The sequence below is a fragment of the Pteronotus mesoamericanus genome, unplaced genomic scaffold (assembly GCF_021234165.1).
Source record: "Pteronotus mesoamericanus isolate MK-2021 breed Mesoamerican mustached bat unplaced genomic scaffold, CSHL_Meso_final scaffold_507, whole genome shotgun sequence".
Taxonomy (NCBI): domain Eukaryota; kingdom Metazoa; phylum Chordata; class Mammalia; order Chiroptera; family Mormoopidae; genus Pteronotus; species Pteronotus mesoamericanus.
This window is the reverse complement of record NW_026555319.1, coordinates 8,681,111-8,696,813: the sequence shown is the minus strand read 5'-3', so window position 1 is coordinate 8,696,813 and position 15,703 is coordinate 8,681,111. Positions and strand designations below refer to the sequence as shown.

General features: G+C 52.4%; 1 protein-coding gene across 3 annotated transcripts in view; it reads left to right on the top strand.

Moving 5' to 3' along the window:
• FBXO21 (F-box protein 21) overlaps positions 1–15,703 on the top strand; it is a 36,958-nt gene that overhangs the window by 9,788 nt on the left and 11,467 nt on the right. The window contains exons 5-10 of one of the 3 annotated variants that reach the window (XM_054594235.1): positions 2,146–2,292; positions 2,568–2,704; positions 3,883–4,019; positions 7,375–7,554; positions 8,666–8,798; positions 14,668–14,858. In XM_054594235.1, coding sequence (XP_054450210.1) covers positions 2,146–2,292; positions 2,568–2,704; positions 3,883–4,019; positions 7,375–7,554; positions 8,666–8,798; positions 14,668–14,858 — 925 coding nt within the window. Of the gene's footprint in view, positions 1–2,145; positions 2,293–2,567; positions 2,705–3,882; positions 4,020–7,374; positions 7,555–8,665; positions 8,799–14,646; positions 14,859–15,703 lie in introns of all 3 variants that reach the window. The other 2 variants (XM_054594234.1, XM_054594236.1) reach the window with 2 other exon arrangements.

The window sequence follows — 15,703 nt, the reverse complement described above, 5'->3', positions numbered from 1 at the left end:
GGACACAGTGTTCTTGTGCGTCAGTGGGTCTGCCGGCCTGACGAGGAGTGAGGAGAAAGAAGGCGCGCGGACAGCCCCGAGGAAGGCAGCCACTGTCTGCTCCTGCCGAGCTGAACAAGGACAAAATGTGACTTTTTTTTTCCCCCAAACGATTTTAAATTCCTAGCATATCACACACACACTCCCGGAAGCTGTGGTTATGAAATACACATGTTCCCTCTTCCCAGAGCTTCATCCAATTCGTCGTTCCCTCTGGTGGTTCCCACAGTCCTGTCTCTCTTCTCTCACTGCTCTCGCACAGGCGCTCACCCCGTCTCCCTGCAGCAGCAACAGCCTTCTAAGCAGCGCCGTTTTCCTGAGCGACACCCCTCTGCCCCCAGGTCGTCGCCGTGCAGTGCGGCACAGTCGGAGCCCCGCCGTCCCCCACGCCCTGCGAGCCCGCAGCACGGCCAGCCCGGTCCCTGTTCTGTATTCTGTCCCTACCTGCTCTCAGTGCCCCGTGTCCACAGTCCTTTGCCCTGTGCCAAGCTCCCCAGAACGTCCCATTGGCCCCAGCCAGGCCGCGGTCCTCACTGCCACCCTCCAGGTGCACCTCACTCACATCCTCATTCGTGGTGTCCCTTGTCCTTCGCGTTCTCCCTCAAATCCCACTCACCCTCCGGGCATTCAGTTCAGGCCTCACTTCCATTGAGTTTCTCTGGCTCAGCCACACAGATGCTTGCGTCAGAACTACCACAGGAGCGTTGGCTGCCCAATTCTGTTGCATTATTTCTGTCTCGTGTGCAAGTCGTTTCTCCAAGTGGCCACTGATTTTCTTGTGTTCCTTGCCCTTATGTTATGATCGCTGTCTACTCCACAGTGCCTAGTGCAGACTCTTAACTGTATGAATGTCTCGCATCATCCAAAACAAAATGAAAAATCTGTTGCAGCTCCTTAAAATACCCTCGTCACTGGCATCTTCTCATGGGCATACTGGTATGGAGCCATCCTGTCTTGTTTATTCCCCAGTCAAGAATAAGTTGACAAGCTTTATTTTTCCATAGCTTATTTATGAAACGGATTACTTCTTTTTCTCTTTCAATTATAAAGTAATGTTATCGTTCTCATATAAGCCATCTAAGTCAGTGCTGTAGGCATTGGGCAGCCACTGGAGTTTTTAAGTAGCCTGGTGAACGGAAGCAGGCTCCAGAGGGCGGGGGACCCCTGCTGACTGGCTGATAGGCCGATGCCCTCGATGCAGCCCAGACGACCTGGCATTGGGATGGAGTGAGCCTCCTTCCATGGGCAGGTAGAGAAGCTCAGTCCCAGGGAGGCCCAGGAGCTTCGAAGTGGCTAGCGGCAAAACGAGCGGGGTCCAGCTCTCCTGACGCCCATGTTTTAAGCTCCTGAGATGGGGGTGGGGGGGCGTAAGATTCTGAGCTGGCTTGAGGCCGTTTGAATTTAAAGCAACTCTCGGGCTTCCACAAAATGTTCTACAGCCCTATGATCACGGAAGCCCATGGGTCTCTGGTTAAAACCTTGCCTGAGGCCCTGAGGAGGGGGCTTGCAAGAGACAGCATCTCTGGTGCTCGGTGTACAGCCTTCCAGCCGCAGGGCCCCTGAGTGCGCCTGCACCTCGTTTGGAAGTGCTGCTGTCTCTGGAGTCTGTGCACAGGCTCACCTGGGAGAGGCCGGTTTGTTGAAACGGCAGACCTGTTCAGAGCTTTTAGCTTTTTTCTTTCTTTTTTAAGTAAAGGACTGTCTCACAACCTTAAGTTTTCTGGTTGTTGGGTTTTAAACTGTTAGGGAATTAGAGGGAGAGTGGAGCAGCTGGAAAGACCTCCTTTATGGCGTTCATTTCTCTTTGTAATGGAATGTGCAATGTGCCATGTGCCACATGTCGCGCAGTGTTCTGAGTCCGTGACCTCAGAGAGGCTCGGTTTATTTAAGAAGACACAGTGACACGTAAGCTCCTTTGTTCTGCGGACATTTCTTGCTCCTTCTCAGAGTGTTATTTAGCAGCCAGGCCTGACCTCCGGGACGCGGAACTTCTTTGGTGGGATGTTTTAAAGAGTGGGGCTCCAGGCACCTGGGGCAGATGGCAGACCAATAAGAAAAGGGTAAAGAGAGGCGTTCACTCATTCGCCCTCGCTCACTCGTGCGCAGGCGCAGTGTTCATCGACCAATACTGCAACCCGCTCGCCGAGATCACCCTCAGAGACATCCAGGCGCAGATCAGCAGCGTCGTGGAGCTGGTGCGCAAGACCCTCCGAGGCCTCAACAGCCGCCACCCCAGCTTGACCTTCAAGGCAGGTGGGGAATTGCTCTGGATCCGCTGTCTGTGCACAAGGACACCTAGTGCAGATGCTTGTTGGGAAATTCTGCAGTGTGTCCCCGTTATGTCACAAAACAGCCATCCATGACACAGCCGCATGTGCACCTGCATAATGTAAAAGACTGTACACACATAGGGTTGGTAACACCTAACAAATACTGCTAGGACCTGGCTGGTGTCTGCATGTCAGAGGCTGTTGGGGACCCTGGTCCCAGCGTTCCGTGTGTCCTCAGAGTGGGTCTGTGTGTTTCAGGGCAGTCCTCCATGATCATGGAGCTCGACCTCCAGGGCCAGGTGCTGGATGCCATGAACTATGTCCTCTATGACCAACTGAAGTTCAAGGGGAACCGAATGGATTACTACAATGCCCTAAACTTATATATGCACCAGGTAAACTTGGGTGTATTAAAACAATCACAGTTAAGCTCGTCTCAGATAAATTGTGCAATTTTTGACAGCAAGCAGTATATCTTTTTCATCACTCAGTGCTTACAAAATTCATTTTGCCTCTACTGTAAGGAAACGACTATCAATTTTTCATCTCATCACTAAGTGTCGTCCATCTGAAAACCTGTCGCTGTGACTTGGGCCAGTCGGCTGCGCCGTAGGAGCACCACGCCACAGCACGAGCCCGGCCTGCCCTCCTGTGCCGGCCTGTGGGAGGCTGGAGGACACTGGGGGGCGGCTCTGCTGCTGCTGTTCATTTGTTATCTGCTCTCCACTTGGCTCCTTCTTCATCTGTTCTTCGCTCTCTCTGCTGCTTGTATTTTCTTTCTTCCTGTCTTACGTGCTTTCCCTGCCGTGGCCTCCAACTCCTTCTGGAAGGAGAAGGGCCTAGGTCAGCCTGGGAAGGGCCAGGCAGCGGGCATTTCCGGCTCTCAGGGGCCGTGGCTTGGCCCTCGCTGCTCGGTTCTACCATCGTAGCTGGAGAGGAGGCACTGACAGTCCAAGCCAAGTGGCTTGTTGTGTTCCAGCAGAACTGTCTGTATAGATGTGGAAGCTGGAATTCCATATAGTTTTCATGTGTCATGAAATAGCATTTTTCTGTCTTTTTAAACGTTAAAACATGATAAAATTATTCTTACACAGGCCGTTCAAAAAGGGGGGGTGGGCTAGACTTGGCCCAGGGAGTGTAGTTTGCAGACCTCTGGTCTCAGTAAGTGAAACATTCACCCTGGGCAGTGTGGTTCAGTTGGTTGGAGCATTGTCCTCTAAACCAGAAGGTCGCTGGTTCGATGCCTGATCGGGGCACATGCCTTGGTTGCACATTCATTCCCCAGTCTGGGTGCTTATGGGAGGCAACAGATCAATGTTTCTCTCTCACTCACTCTCTCTGTCTCCTGCCTCCTTTCCCCTCTCTAAAAATCAATGAACATATCTTTGAATGAAAATATTAAAAAGAAGTTAAAGTAATCATTTAAAAAATAAGTAAAAATATTCCTCTGCTTCAACCTCAAAACGTAGCCTCATGCCTGATACACAGTAGATGCCTAATACAGATGTGCGCTGAAGCAATGAGAACATGTGGTTCATTTCCAGTAAGCGAAAGTATTTTTTTTCTCCTCTAGGTTTTGATCCGCAGAACAGGGATCCCAATCAGCATGTCTCTGCTGTACATGACAATTGCCCGGCAGTTGGGGGTCCCACTGGAACCTGTCAACTTCCCAAGTCACTTCTTACTAAGATGGTGCCAAACCACAGAAAGGTGAGCCACCTGCAACACGTTGCAGTGGGTCCTAAGGATCTGTTTCTACTGTGCTGACAGGAGATGTAACCAAACAGAGGTCAAAGAGGCCTGCGGAGGTGGTGGACTTGTTTCACTTCTTGGCTGTATCCACGTCACTAACCTGGTGCGCAAGAAGGACACTCTTTGGGTGTTTTTCCTGACAGCCGCATGTGAACACGCAGTTATCTCAAAGCATGAAGTTTAATTTTAAATGATAGGACTGGGGGTTCCAGGGCCTCTCTGAACCTCAAAGTCTTTTTGTTCCAAAGCAGATCAGATCAAAGAGTTTTAAAGAAACTCCCACTTTGCCGCCTGCCATAAAGTCTCCGCTCCCTCCCCACGCAGGAGAGGCGCGGAGAGAACAGATTAGCCAGGCTCTCCCCTGACTTGCAAAGCGCGGCGGACAGCCCGCGTTCTCCCCTCGGTCCCCTTGGGCAAGGTTGGTGCCTGGAAGGCATTGTGTGGGCCAGGCTAACAGGGCTTTGTCCTCTTTTAAACCCGGTGTTCTGCTGGGCACAGCGCTTCTTTTCAGCTGTAGTCTCACTTTCCTGCAAGAAATAGCTCATCAGGTAGGTAGACTGTCTCCTCATTAAATGTGCCAGTTAGAGGGAAAAGAAGCAGAGTTATTTAATTATATCCTGTTCTTGGACACTACGTCCCAATGGCCCGCTGTAACAGCCTTTGGCAGTGCACTGCGCAGTGGGAAAGGAAGCACCTGAGGTTCGAGGTCGGGCTGCATGCAGACCTCGGCTGCCTCTGAGCTTCGGTGTCTTCCCCTGTCAAACGGGACTGAAGCTTTTCATAAAACGGCTTGGAGGGTTCAGTGGGGGGGACCCAGGGCATTACCCACCTAGCAGACCAGTTTCGGATGCATACATAGAAAATAAGGATGGCTGGTCTCTGTATTTCTACTTGGTAGTTTAAGAAATAAAACACATATGCAGCTGGAGCTTCCCGAGTATTCTTACCCTTTTGTCCCTTCTCCTCACCAGAGGTAACCACCAGTTAATTTGAAATTATTTGTCTTCATGCAAATTTTTACTGTGTATTTTTCCTTAAATAATATATACGGGCTTCCCTTTTCTCCACATGTAGTCTGTTCCCTAGAAATGTACTCAGAGGAAAATGTACTTTTTCCCTTTTGGATAGCAGGCACCCATTTTCCATTATTTTAAGTGGGAAAAATGATTTTATTTTCCATCCCGTTTCCGCCCCCTGAACAACCCAATCCATTTCTCCAGATATCTCTAAAATATTCCCAAATCCCTACATAGTAACCCACCGAGGATTTCTGCTTGCTACAGAGCATTTAAAACACCAATGACTGTATTATTTACCATAGTAACTTATACTGGGTACCGTTGTGGTAGCAGTATTATTTTTCCTTCTTAGGTTGCAATGAACAATGCAAATGAGCAATGAAATAATTTGTTAGCATTGCAGGTCCCTGGCAAAAACAAGCACCGAGACCCACCAACGCCGGGGCTGGGCCCTCCGGGAAAGGCAGGGAGGAGGCAGGGCGGGCGCAGGTGTCTCGCCAGCGCGGGGCTGCTGGCACTGTCCCTGCGCCCGCCCTGCCTGCCTGTGCCTGCACCGGGACGGGCTGTTTGTTCCCGGTACCTCTGCCCTCAGTCCCCACGCCCGGTGGGCGAGGCCCCGCCAGGTTCTTCCAGGCGCCTTGGCTGTTCTTCGTGCCTTTGGCTCTAATGTGGATTTAGAATCAGTTCACTGGGCTTTTTCAGCCCCACATGGATGTCAGTGGTGCCAGGGCTCCCCGGGCCGGGTGCGTCCGTTGGCGTGAGGGGCACTGCTAGTGCCTGGCTCCGGCCTCTGTCTGTGAGCGTGTCTCCCCACACCGAAGTCATCTTTCAGGTCCTTCCAGAGATTTTCTCATTTCTCCATTGAGCCCTCTGACATCTTGGTAGATTCATCCCTAGTACCTTAAAGTTTTGTTGCTATTGTAAATGGTGTTTAAAATGACATTTTCTAAATACTGACATTGTGCAAGGATATGGTCGATACTTAGATACAGGTCTGGTATTCCACGCCTTTGCCGAATAAATGATAAGGGCTGATAATTTGTCAACTCTTGGCTTTTCTCTGCAGACAGTCGTATTGTCTATAAATTATGACGGGTTTGCTTGTTCTTTTCTTCCTCACCTTGATATGTTTTTGCTGCTTTTGCTTATCCCGCTGGCCCGGCCCCCCCAAGCCCAGATGCCAGCAGCAGCCAGTGAGAGCAGGCCACTTGCCTTGAGTATGACTGAATGGAACCCTTTTAAAATCCCACCTTGAGCATGATACTCAGGGACAGTAACTTTCATTTGGGTTATCAAAGCTGTCCTCTAAATTCCTGTTTTGTGGAGACTTTTATTAATAACTAAGCAGTATATCTTTTTCCTAAAATCTTTTTTCTTTTTGATAGGATCATAGGGTTTTTCTTTTACAGTCTGTATGTGCTTGAAGTAGATTTTTTCAAGTTCAGCTCTCTTTTCATTCTTAGGGTGCATCTAACTTAATCATATAGATTCTTTTAAATACATTCCGTACTGGATTTGCTCATATTTTTGCCTATGAATTGGTGTGCAAGGTTCCCCTAGACTCATAACGCAAGTTGAAGAGTGTTCCTTGTTTCTGGGGCATTAACAAATGCCTTGCCAGGAGTGCTCCTCGGATGACTCAAGGGGGAAATCTGAGACAGTTGCTCCAGGAAAAAAATACAACTCTCCCTGAGACAAAGGCCCCCCTAGAAGTCTTGGAGTCCTCTCAGAGCACGCCTGGCGGTGCCCGCCACCCCCGACCGCTCAGCGCGGGCCACCGCCGCGTACAAAAGTGCGCTTTGGGGAGGGCGTCCCCACGGGACGGGCAGTGGGGCTGCGTCCAGGGACACAGCCCTCCGTGGTCTGGAACATGGGAGGGCTTGGCAGGTGTGTGACCCCCTGCCTGTCTGCAGAAGTGAGGGCAGAAGCCTCCTGGTGCAAGGTGCCATGACCTTCGGCATATCCTCGAGGGGCCCAGGACCCACAGGCGTCAGCTGCTGCTGACCTGTGTGTGGCACCCATCGAACTCCTGCCGGGTATTCCCGGCAATGAGTGTTAGGACGAATTTCCCTGAAAAACTCTATCAGATGGCGTGCATCAGTACCCTTCCTCTTAAATATCAGTGTTTAAAGGGCCAGATTGTTAACTTGGGGCAAGACCTTGTGTTTTTTAAATAGAAATGCTACTGTGTTAACATTCAGTCTCTAATCTGAGCCACTTATTATGGGGGGTTAAATATTGACTTGCTCAGCTCTGATCAGAGATTGAGCTGGCTCCATGTGTTCCTTGGATAGGGCCAACCTGGACATCTTTGACTACATCTACATCGACGCTTTTGGGAAAGGCAGGCAACTGACGGTGAAAGAATGTGAATACCTGATCGGCCAGCACGTGACTGCAGCGCTGTATGGGGTGGTCACCGTGAAGAAGGTGCTGCAGCGAATGGTGGGGAACCTTCTGAGCCTGGGAAAGCGGTAAGGTTTTCTCGGCTTTCCAGCCCTTGTGTGGAGTGCATGTCCCAGAAGGCCCGAGTTGCCTCCCAGAGACTTTCCATAATGAGCCTCCCTGGGGTGCAGCGCAGCAGTGGGTGAGGTGTGGTCCCGTCGGCGTATCTACAGCTGTCACCCACCATGGAAAAAACTGCCTCCCATGACACACTGCTCTCCAGAGTAGGACGTGCTAAGTGAGTTTTCTTTGAGATTCTGCAGAAGACTTGGACAGTTCTCTATAACGAGAGTGTCGTTCAGGAACAAGAATACCTTAGACGGGCAAAGGTTCTCTTTCAGGGGCAGGCTGTTCTCAAGTCCGACTGCTTGGTCATCTTCTAATTTATACCTTTCTGCCACTTAAGTAAGAAAACAAACAAAAGTGTGACACTCTCTTGCCTCTGAGTCCAAGGAAATCCACCCTACAGAGGAAATACGAAGTTGTGCATTGTAGCCATGGTTTTCTGCCTAGTGGCAGAATTCTTTCTGTAATAGACTTTATTTTTAGAGCAGTTTTAGGTTCACAGCAAAACTGAGCAGAAAGTACAGAGATTTCCCATAGGCCTCCTGCCTCCAGGCACACGCAGCCTCCCACAGATGGACATCCTGCACCAAAAGGGTACAGAGTTACGATCGATGAGTCTGCACTGATCCGTCACCGTCCCCAACGTCCAGAACTACAGTGATATGGTCGGGTTCCCCCAGGGTTACACATTCTGCGGGTTTTAATTAAAAAGTATTTAATGACAGGAATCTACCATTATAGTATCCCCCAAATCAGTTTCTGCCCTAAAAGTCCCCTGCTCCACCTGTTCAGAATTTATTTTTATTTATATACAGTGTTACCGATGTGACTGTGTGATGAAAACATGTATGATTTTAGTTTAGTGCCCATCACCAAAGTGGGGTACAAAATGCGTATTTCCTGCATGTGTGTATGTGTTTAATTAAGACTATTGTAACTATTTGCTGAGCAGAGAGGAAGTACCAGAGTCAGAAAGTGCATGGGATTTGCGTTAGTTACTCCTAAAACCTGGGACTTGCACACGAGGGTCTTACTCAGAAGTGCGGGGGATAAGACGAAGGCTTCTCCCCACAGGGAAGGCATCGACCAGTCGTACCAGCTGCTGCGAGACTCGCTGGACCTGTATCTGGCAATGTACCCGGACCAGGTGCAGCTCCTCCTGCTCCAAGCCAGGCTCTACTTCCACCTGGGAATCTGGCCAGAGAAGGTAATTATTCGCCTTTGATGCTCTGCACTTGCTTTAGAGAGGGAATGTGTAGCTTGGAAGGCGGCTTCTACAGGTTTACCCTGCGTGAACGTGGGGGAGAACGCAGACCTGCTCAAAGTCTCCCGATCGTGCCCAATCTCTCAGAAATGTCTTTGTCTTCTTTTATTGTTATTTAAAAAAAAACCCAAAAAACTGGTTCTACTACCAGTACTTGCCCATTCTCTCTGTGGCCAGCGCCTCAAATGTCCAGAACCACGGTGCCTCTGCCCGGCCAGTCACTACTGGTGCCCCTGAGATGTATTCTCCCCAGGTCACCCCGACTCACCACGGGGAGGCAAAACTCAAAACGCTCAGCCTCCAGCTGTGCTGCTAGTAACTAAACTGACCATGCATACGCACCCCTGTGGGACACAGGAAAGCTACATCTTCGGTTTGTTCACGTCCAGCTATGGGACTGGCTCTGGACCAGTCATGCCTCTAGGAAGCTGTACGGTTTGATAGTGCTCCGCACGGATTTCTCTTCTGTCACGGCCCTGCGGCCGGCAGCAAGCTGGCCCGGGGCCGCGGGGGTGCGGAAGTGCTCCCCTGCAGGCTGTGGGTGTGGCGGAGTTCAAGGCCCGCCTTGTGTCCGGAGCAGGAGCAGCTGCAGCTTGCAACAGGGCCTCGCTTTTCCAAGGGAAATATGTTAATAATCCGTTTTGTTTGTTTAGAACAGTCTGGTGAGAGGACTGAATTCTGAGTGGTAAAAATCTTTCTTGAGAAAGTAAGTCATCTAAATGGCTTGACATTGCTGAGATTTAAACTGTCTCAGTTACAACTTCAGAGATCTAAGTAATTCTGAGAAAGGACACATCAGTAAGAAAATCTCTAGACTCCTGTCTTAAGAAAAGATACATCCGTGTCCCAGGGAGCAAAGAGCATGTGATGTGGTTGAAGAGTTACAGGAAATCTAGACTCTACCAAAGTTACCGCCTGCTTCCCAGAACCTGCATAAATGCTGTTGTCCAGGGTTTGATAGCTTATTTTAGTTTTATGGTTTATTTATTTTTGATACTAGGATATACATAATTCCTATCACTTTCTACTTTAGATCAGTGGAGGAATTTCATGGTAATTTGTCAAATGCAGAGATCCTTGCAAAGCAAGATTCTTGATAAATAAATTCTGTCCTTAAGTTACACACCAGCCTTGGCAGGGGTTAGGTCACCTCCCCTCTGCAGGGGAGGCTGCAGGACCTCTGGCTGGACCCACAGCGAGTCTGCTTAAGTGCTCACCTGCTGCCTCCTGGGGGATTACCTCAGCTTCCCCGGGGACCGACCTCACCTTCCCACCCGGCAGGTGCCACCGTACAAAACAAGTTCCTATTTGTTACATGTACAGAACATTGGTCCTCACCATGGCCACGCATTTGCCGCTGGTGTGGGCACTTCCCCCATTCAGAGATCCGGGATGGAAGGGGGCTCCCCCTTGTGAATGGGCACCCTAGCCAGGGAGCCGACACCGAGATGGGGCGGGGGAGACCGTGGCGCTCCCAGGAGGAAGGCTCGGGGCTGCTATGGTGATGAGGACACGCTCTCTGCCCGAGGAAGGGTTGGAGGTAGGCGCCGAAGGATGGGAAGCCGTTTCAGGAGGCAGGCAAGCAGCTGCTGCGGCGGGCCGGACCGGCGTGCAGACGACACCCGCCTCGCGGGGTCCCGAGACGTGCACGTGTGCATGTGCGTGCGTGCGTCGGTGTACAGAGAACACTTTATGGGACATGAGATCAGTTTGTGGAGGGCTTGGAATCTGCTTGACCTTGTTAGGTGAAAGAGAAACATTCCTAAACCAGGAAGACCAGAAGGGCAACTTGTTTTCAGTGGAATTAAACCAGGAAGAGCAAAACACAAGTCCCCCTGGTCACTGTCGTAGTCATCCCGGGTGATGTGGCTGTGACAGAAACGGAGAGTGTAGGGCGGCCAAACTTTAAAGCCACTGACACTTAACTGAACATCTTCCTGCCCTGTGGGGTGCGAGCTGTTTTTTATTATCTACTTTTTTTTTTTTTTTTGCTCTTTTATAAATAATAAAACTGAGGCACTGAGCCGCTGAGGACCTGCTGGGGCCCCCGCATGCTGCGCCCCCCGCCCCGACAGTGGGCAGAGGCACAGCGGCTCCCGGCCGCCAGGCTGCCTCCCCGCTTCGGTCTGCGGCCGTACTGCTGCTGTTTCTCTGCGTTTCGGTGAAGGAGGTGCCCTGCGGTCTCCCAGGGCGGAGCTGCCGTGCGCCGGCCCCGTTCCCTGCACCCCTAGGGGTGCTGAGGCTGCCTTTACCCGGCTCTGTCTGCGCCACCCTGTGCCCGCTGTGTGCTGTCAGCATTAAACACGCCCAGATCGCTCTCCTCTCTGGGGAGAGAATGAGAAGGCCTCCCCTGACAGCCCTGCTGGCAGTTCCCGCGGCCCCTCCTCATCTCTCCCCTCCCCCGCGAGGCTAAAATGTGCCGGCTGGCCCTGCGGTCCAGCCTCGCCTCCCACACAGTCCCCAGACGTGAGGTCTGTTCCCACCCCTCCTCCCCCGGAACTGCGTTGGCCAAGGAAACCAGTGACCCCTTTTTGATAAATCGTTCTTTTTGTTGCCAAATCCAACAGATACTTGTGTTCGTTATCTTTAGTGATCGCTGGGGGCCGCCCCCTCTCAGTACACTCTGTTCCTTCTGCGCGGGTTCTTAGTTCTCAGGCTCTTGCTCGTTCCTGGTCCTTTGTTAATTTCTAGACTTTTTTTTTCGCTCTGCACCTTTCCCCTCGGTCATCGCCTGTTCTTCCTGCCGTGGTCCCCATCTGCAGGCTCACAGCGCTGGGTCTTTGATCTTCTGCCTGGACCCTAGGCTCCAGGCCAGCGTACCCCGATGTTCCCTCCCCGTCTGTCCACGGCCCTGCCTCCTGGGTGACGGCACAGGCCTCCTGCGTGGTCTCATCCCTCTGCTCTCAGGCCCTTGACCCCGTTTCATATGCTGTGGCCAGAGTGAGCTTAAGAAGATGTCAGCTATGTCCCTTCGCTGCTCAGGGCCCTCTGGCTGGCTCCCCACTGTCGTGAAGGTGAGGCCCATTGCCCTCAGCCTGGCCCGCGAGGGTTGCGGTGGCCTGGCCCCCCCTCCCCGAGCGTCTTGTCTCTCACAGTGGCCCCTTGTGTGCTCTGCTCCCACGACCACAACCTCCATTCGTCCCTGTCCTCTGCGTCAGTCTTTGGCACGTGCCGCACCCCGACCTGGGACGTTGTCCTGCCTCCCGGCCCCATCTGCCCGCTCACATCTGCCTCGGAAACCCTGTCCCGGGCGCTTCGCGTGGGCCAGGCCCGCACCGCGCCGGCCCCGCTGCCCCTCGTGGAGCCGCTGTGAGTGCTGGGGCCGCTCTGCCCCTCCCCGGAGCTGCTCCCCTTGCCCCTGCGCAGTTCCTGCCGCGCGGCACGTGCTCAGAAGTTTGTGTCTGAATGAGTAAGGAATGACTGGTCTTCATTAGCTGCAAGTCGGGGAGGAGGCCCAGAGAGGCTTTCCCTCAGATTTCCCAACAACAGTTTGGCCACAGGAAAAGTGAGTATTTGGAGAGCAGACCTGTTGCGGGGTGGGGGGGCGTTTAGGCCAGCGAGTACTGGATGCCATAGGACCCGGAGCCCTGTGCCGCCGGCCTGGAGCCCCTGGGGGCTCCAGCACCGGGGCCCGGTACCGGAAGAGCTGAAAGTAGAAGAGCCCACAGACAGTGGGCTTTGGAGGTCGGAGCCCAGAGCTGCAGAGACAACCCCGAGGAACCTGCAGTGAGGGACAGTGAGGCCAGCAAACTGCGGCCTGCCGGCCCGCAGTGGCGGGCTGTATGAATTTTTGTTTTTGCGCATACCCACACCCATTCGCTGCCTGTCTCTGGCTGCCTTCCAGCCACAACCGCCAAAGGGAGTAGTGGAGTCAGAGACCAAATGGCCCACAGAGCCTGACATGTTTACTCTCCGGCCCTTTACAAAAAGCGTTTGCCAGTCCGCCCCACAAATTGTAGACTCAGGATTCGAGGCGTGGACCCTGGCATGGACACAGCCCGGTGCCCAGCTGTTAGGAACATGCAAGGCCCAGATCACCAGCTCGTCCCCGTTTCTGCCCACTCCCTTCAGCCCATCACCCACACGTCAAGGGAAGGATGAGGGGCTTGTCCTGGCGCCTCCTCTCCCCTCTCGTACTCTGAGCTGGAGAATTCCTTTGTGTGCTGAACACTCCAAGTTCGGTCTGTTCCGTGCTCGGGTGGGAGGGGCTGCTGGGAAAGGAGGGGAAGCTGTGTCCCGAATGTAGCAGAAATCTGGTCAGCAGTAACTGGTTGGAGCTGCAGAGGGGAACACAAGGAACGCGTTGCGCAAGCCCAGTAAATAGAAGCTTACTGTTAAATCCCATGCTGTTTGCTACAAAAGATAAAGGTTGTTAGTGTCTCCAAGTTAAAAGTCCCCTTGGAGGGGGAGGGGCATGGCATTGGCTCTCTGCTGACAGTGGGTGAAGCGGGGTTGGAGGTACTGCCCGTTGTACCATTCCGCCCATTTTTATGTGTTTGAAATTTTTCATAAGTTAATTAAAATACTCCTCTTTGGTCTGGTGGTGTAGACTTAGGCCAGGCCTCATCCTCACTCCAAGTCCTCATGGCCTGTGACCTCAGGCAAGTGACGCGCCTTCTCTAAGCCCGATTCCTCCGCTGGCGGTGACTGTGGCATACCTTCGACTTGTGAGGATTAAATGACTTCAAAAGTGATGGGCTTGGCACAGTGACCCGTGAAAAATAAGTGGTGAGGAAATACTGAGACCCACAAATCTCAGTCTGGAAGGCACGGTTGGGTGTTAGAATAATAGTATCTTCCATTGTATAAGGCGCTAGCTTTCACAACCCTTTGACAAGGTTTGTAATATATCAGGAGACAGGGCCTTTATTAATCATCACTTGATAAGCGAATAAACAGGTTCAAAGGTAAAAACAGCAAGTTTGACAGATCTGGGCCTAGAATTTAGGTTGCTGTGCCTTAGGACTCGGTAAACAGGGAAAGGTCCTGTTTACAAAGGAGAAGCACGCCAGAGACCCTCTGCTAAAGGCTGTAATTTTGTGTGTGTTTGTGTTTGCACCTGTGTGTGGGAATTAACTTTATCAGAAATTATATTTTCCCTGGAGGCACGGGGTTACAGTAGAAAGAGTGTAACCTCGAGTTCTGCTTCTACCAGCTGGTCATTCAAACCCCACGTAGAGGTGGCTTTCCCCTGCCCACTTGACTAGGAAGCACCACTGCGCGTTAAAACAACGGAAGTGACCGGTGGGCTTTCAGAACCATGGTACCCACATCTCCGTTCTTCAAGTGCAACATCAGAAACGACTCAGCGTCCCTTCGGGGGCTTCTCTGTGACCCCTTCCAGTCCTCCGTGGCTCTGAGGCAGTTCTCTCCAGCGTCCTCCTGATCAAAGCAGCTGAGCATTTATTTTTCCAACCAGTTCATGAGTGCGGGCAGGTTGAAATTGTTTCCTTTCTGTGTATAAAAAAATGGGAGCTCACACTGACCAAGAACGTAAGTCCCTTTGAGAGCTCACCTAATCACCTGCGAGCGGCCCATCTCCCTGCCCTGCGCTGACCGCAGGCCCCCGCGTTCCTGAGGGCGTCCTCGCTTTCGTGCCGTTGAGTTGGGATGTCCGAGGCCGACGCCCGCTATGAGAAGTGCGCACGCTGACTGGGGAGAGGCCCGTGGGTCTCGGGGACCTGGGCTGCCATCGGGGCCCGCCTTGCCGCCCTCTGTGAGGCTAGCTTAGGTAGGGCTGTACCCAATGCAGCAAAAAGGAAAAGGCCTTACTAAAAATATTATCACCTAGTCTTTCTGTCTTGTCTTGAAGGTGCTTGACATCCTCCAACACATTCAGACCCTAGACCCCGGGCAGCACGGGGCCGTGGGTTACTTGGTGCAGCACACACTAGAGCACATTGAGCGCAAGAAGGAGGACGTGGGCGTGGAGGTGAAGCTCCGTTCCCACGAGAAGCACAGGGATGTCTGCTACTCCATTGGGCTCATTATGAAACACAAGAGGTGAGTGCCCCACCCGTGGCCGCAGAGGACGCCGAGAGCCCGGGAGCAGCGGCCGTGACACGCCGGAAGGGGACCCGGCTTCCCGCAGCGACCAGCTCAGTCCCGCGCAGGAAGGCCTGCGAGCTGAACCAGAGCTTTAACCTTTTTGTGCTTTAAGAAGGGACTCGCGCTCCTGACCGGGAGGTCTTCTAATGCTTTTGTGACCTTTAGCTGCCTGGCAGGAAGACGGAAACAGCGCAAATGGAGTGGTCCTCTCCTGTCTTCACTGTTCTTCGTCTCTTCTGTTCATCCCGGTCTCCCTGAATTTAAGTTGTGGGTGGTAGGGTAGGCTCGTGGTCCAGTCACTAGACAGAATTAAACCGGGTCCAAAGTGATGGCGCGCATTTACACCCCAGCTCCCAGGCGGCTGGGGAGCGGCGAGTCCCTCTCCTTGCCGGCCTGTGTCGCTGCCAGGCCTCCACAAATGCACTCGGGCGCTACGCGGCCAATGCTCTTTCACTGTGGTCTTGATTTGCGTTTCCCTGATTGCTGCACAGGTTGAGGTTCTTTCCACAGGTGGACAGCCACTCGCATTTTCTTTTATTAAGTGTCTAAGAAGCATTGGGCTCCGACCTGGAGTCATCCTTTTCTGTCTGCTTACTGTCTGTGCCCCTAAGTTCCAAATACTTCTTTCCAGGTTTTGGTTTGTGTTTTCCTCCTTTTATTGCCTTTTGTTTCTTACTGCTTATGGACATTTTAAGCACCTAAGAGTACAAAGACGAGTGTAACGAACCAGGGGATGTTTCCCTGTCAGCTTCAGTGGTCATCGTGACAGGGTCCGCCTCCACTGTCCCCTCCCCGCCCGC